This window comes from Sphaeroforma arctica (genome assembly GCF_001186125.1).
Source record: "Sphaeroforma arctica JP610 unplaced genomic scaffold supercont1.552, whole genome shotgun sequence".
NCBI lineage: Eukaryota > Ichthyosporea > Ichthyophonida > Sphaeroforma > Sphaeroforma arctica.
In genome coordinates this window covers 42862-45990 of record NW_014040006.1, presented here as the reverse complement: position 1 = coordinate 45990, position 3129 = coordinate 42862, and the positions used below count along the sequence as shown (strand labels likewise).

General features: G+C 39.8%; 1 protein-coding gene across 1 annotated transcript in view; it reads right to left on the bottom strand.

Annotated features, from left to right (window-relative positions):
• Positions 1–1793, bottom strand: part of SARC_07182 (hypothetical protein) — an 8323-nt gene extending 6530 nt beyond the window's left edge. Inside the window, exons 1-2 of the mRNA XM_014298884.1 lie at positions 1545–1793; positions 71–183 (exon numbers count right to left, since the gene is read on the bottom strand). Of these exons, the coding sequence (XP_014154359.1) occupies positions 71–183; positions 1545–1617 (186 nt within the window). The 5' untranslated portion in view covers positions 1618–1793. The remainder of the gene's footprint in view (positions 1–70; positions 184–1544) is intronic.
• Positions 1794–3129: the final 1336 nt, after the last annotated feature.

Here is a 3129-nt window from a genome sequence, read left to right as displayed (position 1 = left end):
TATATATATACATACATATACATATACATATACATATATATATATATGTGTGTGTGGGTATATAAGGTACCGGTCTGTCGGTGATCTCCTGTACACAGGACTCATCATCTGCATCACAGCGCGAGGCATTGACAGTCATGATCACGACCAGAGAAAGAAGAATCTGAAAAATTTGTCTTTTACCTGCCGTATAAACGAGTGCGTGTAATGCCGGTGTAGTGTGTGAGGAGACGCGTTGGGTTCAAGTGTGTACTAATTATTGCTAGATACGAATGCGGTTGAGATATGAACAATCTAGTGATACATAGGAGCCAGCGTGTACATCAGAAGTACCAAAAGTCGTCTGTGTTAGTAACTAGCACCAGGATATATGCCCAGCTGTGTTTGGACCAATGGTATACCATTCCAAAGATATGCGATACCGCTCGTAACCCAATCGACTATCTCGTAGCACATACGCCTATACATGCCACAATAAAACACACAATAAAGCCAGTCTGACCGAGAAAACTGGCACGACCAGAACTGCCTAACATACAGCCGAGGCGAGAACATATAAAGCCAAGACACCATATATCGCGTGTAGTGGTGTATATGCCGGCCTCGCTATTGAGCAATCATTAGCTGTAGCTGTACTCATTGGAACGCGCGCAGGCTTTTGCTTTGAAGTCTACAGTGTGAATGATATAAAATGACCTGGTCGCCATCACATTATACAGAGACTAGAAATAACTTCCATAGACACAACTTTTAAGATTTGGAATAGCGTGCGATGAAATGAAGTTGCACATCTTCAAACTTAATATAGACCACGAATTTGGCTGCACGCGTATGGCGCATGTGATATGTGAGAGTCATACCCTTCCAATAAAAAAATTAATGAAATCCATCACACACTCGTAACACGCAGGCAACCTATGTATGTATGTACCGAACACGTAGCTAACCCTTGCAGCCCGTGTATAAAACACACAGTGAATATTCGATGCAGTGTTACGGTTGCACCCCATAACGGCTTCGTCCGATAGCAAACTTGGATATATACACAGTTCACACACTCAGTTTCTGTACCCTAAGGGCATATGCAGAGTTCTGTCCACCACCAGTACTTCGCAACCGAGCGGTTGACACATGCAAATTCAAACACATAAGTAAAGAGCGCACACACCTGTACACAAGCGACATACTGGGACTGTGCATGTTGCAACTACTGATAAGAAAGGTACTGGTTTAGTCATAGCACTATATATACCAAGTCATAAAGACTATGCCTGCTTGCTCATTAGCTTTCATCTACACTTTTAAGATGCTGTTCAAATTCAACGTTTGTACAAATAAATAAATAAAATACAGTTCAAATTTTAGTCCAATTCTCATGCACTTACTCGTTCACACTGCCAAACAATGAAACAGAAACAAGATCAACAGCCGCACATTCGGACGCTTCACTTCAGTCTCTACCACTAACGCCATGTAGAAAAGCTACTAGCACATTCAACACACATTATAAGCACTCAAAAGTTTCTCTGTGCCGCTAAGCATACCGATAGTGAAGTTGCGGATCCCAAGCCAGGTGAGCATAGTCTTAAGTTGTCTAACAAATATTGTATTTGTCATGCAATGCACATTTGCAATATTAGAGAGCAATGTCACTCGTATGTGGTGTTATGATATGTATTGACATATAACTATTTATGGAATGTCAAAACGTCAAACGAAACTCCGTTCAAAGAAATTCTGAGAATGCCGTAGATTGTCATGGAAACATACAAAATGTATCGCCTCTGTGTTTGTTCATATTTTATAGCCTCCTCAAATATACCAAATGGCTATGGTTTGTTGAATAGAAAATGAAATATGTGTATTTAGTATTTTTTTTAATATGTCGTAGCAGCTTTATAAAAAAGACCAGGAACGATATAGTCATATACATAAACACACGCCTATTAACTTGTTGAATGTATTATTACCCTCTTTTGGAAAATGTCGCTGTAAGAATATCTTTGGAAAATCCATTTTTCTCACCAGCAACGGCTTCCGGAGGTGCCGGCATACTAAAATCAACTTCACCCCAGACATAGGTCGTTATACCAGATTATAACAGCTACGCAATATGAGTGGGACATCATACTGGCTCCGGAAAGCACACAGTTCAAATCAATCTATCCTCAGTTGGGTCAGGTATCAAAATTCAAAGTCCTCGTACAGGGTAATATGTTTGCGACGGTACATAAAATAATACAGGTACGCGGTTCTCAGCACAAATTTTCAACGGTCACCCAAAGATAATAAACTCTAAGACCGTTGCTATGTATAGTATAAAGTGAGTGAAATATATTGTACGCGTCATAAATGCGCATAGACAAATATACAAATATATTCCGAATCAATGAGAGCTCCTCTAGAACATTTGCAGACGCTCATCCTTTTCCTTTTTGCAGATCATGTAATATAATTGTCCGAGACGTATTTCGAGCGACCATGATTGATGATTGAAACGGTAGAATTAAAATTGGCGAGGGACTCTGAACTTGTGAATAGCGGCTATTTGCACAAATTGTGACAATCACTCGTGTGAAACGACTGGAAACCCTTGTTATATGATCTTGCCTCTGTATTTCTGAGAGGTAGTTTTTGACCGTAAAATCGACATGTCAGAAATAGAACAAATCTATCTGCTTCGTAAATAGCGTTTATTCTATACATACCTGAATTGTTGTGTTGACAGCCTGATTACATGTATACAGTTAGCTCGTTATCACCAACCATGTACTGTATTCTTGACAGGTACTCTTATTCACCAATTCCAATCAATGAGCAATATCAATCTAGGCACCTGACGTCACTAATCGACCTCGGTGTACCCGAATTTAAACAGCGATACCACTATAGACACTACATCAGTATATATATATATATATACTCTTATGGGTATGATATCGCGTTCCGTCCACAATATGCAGTGAAAATCCCCTAGAAGATTCCCTGTTTCGAACTAGGGTCAGAGAGATGAACAGAATTTAGCTCCACGTGCGGGGCTTTATTGATTTCTTTTGGTTTTCATCGATGACACGAACAAAATGATTTAAGTCGTTGGTGTCCAGCGATCTGGGAAGTGCTATTTCGTCA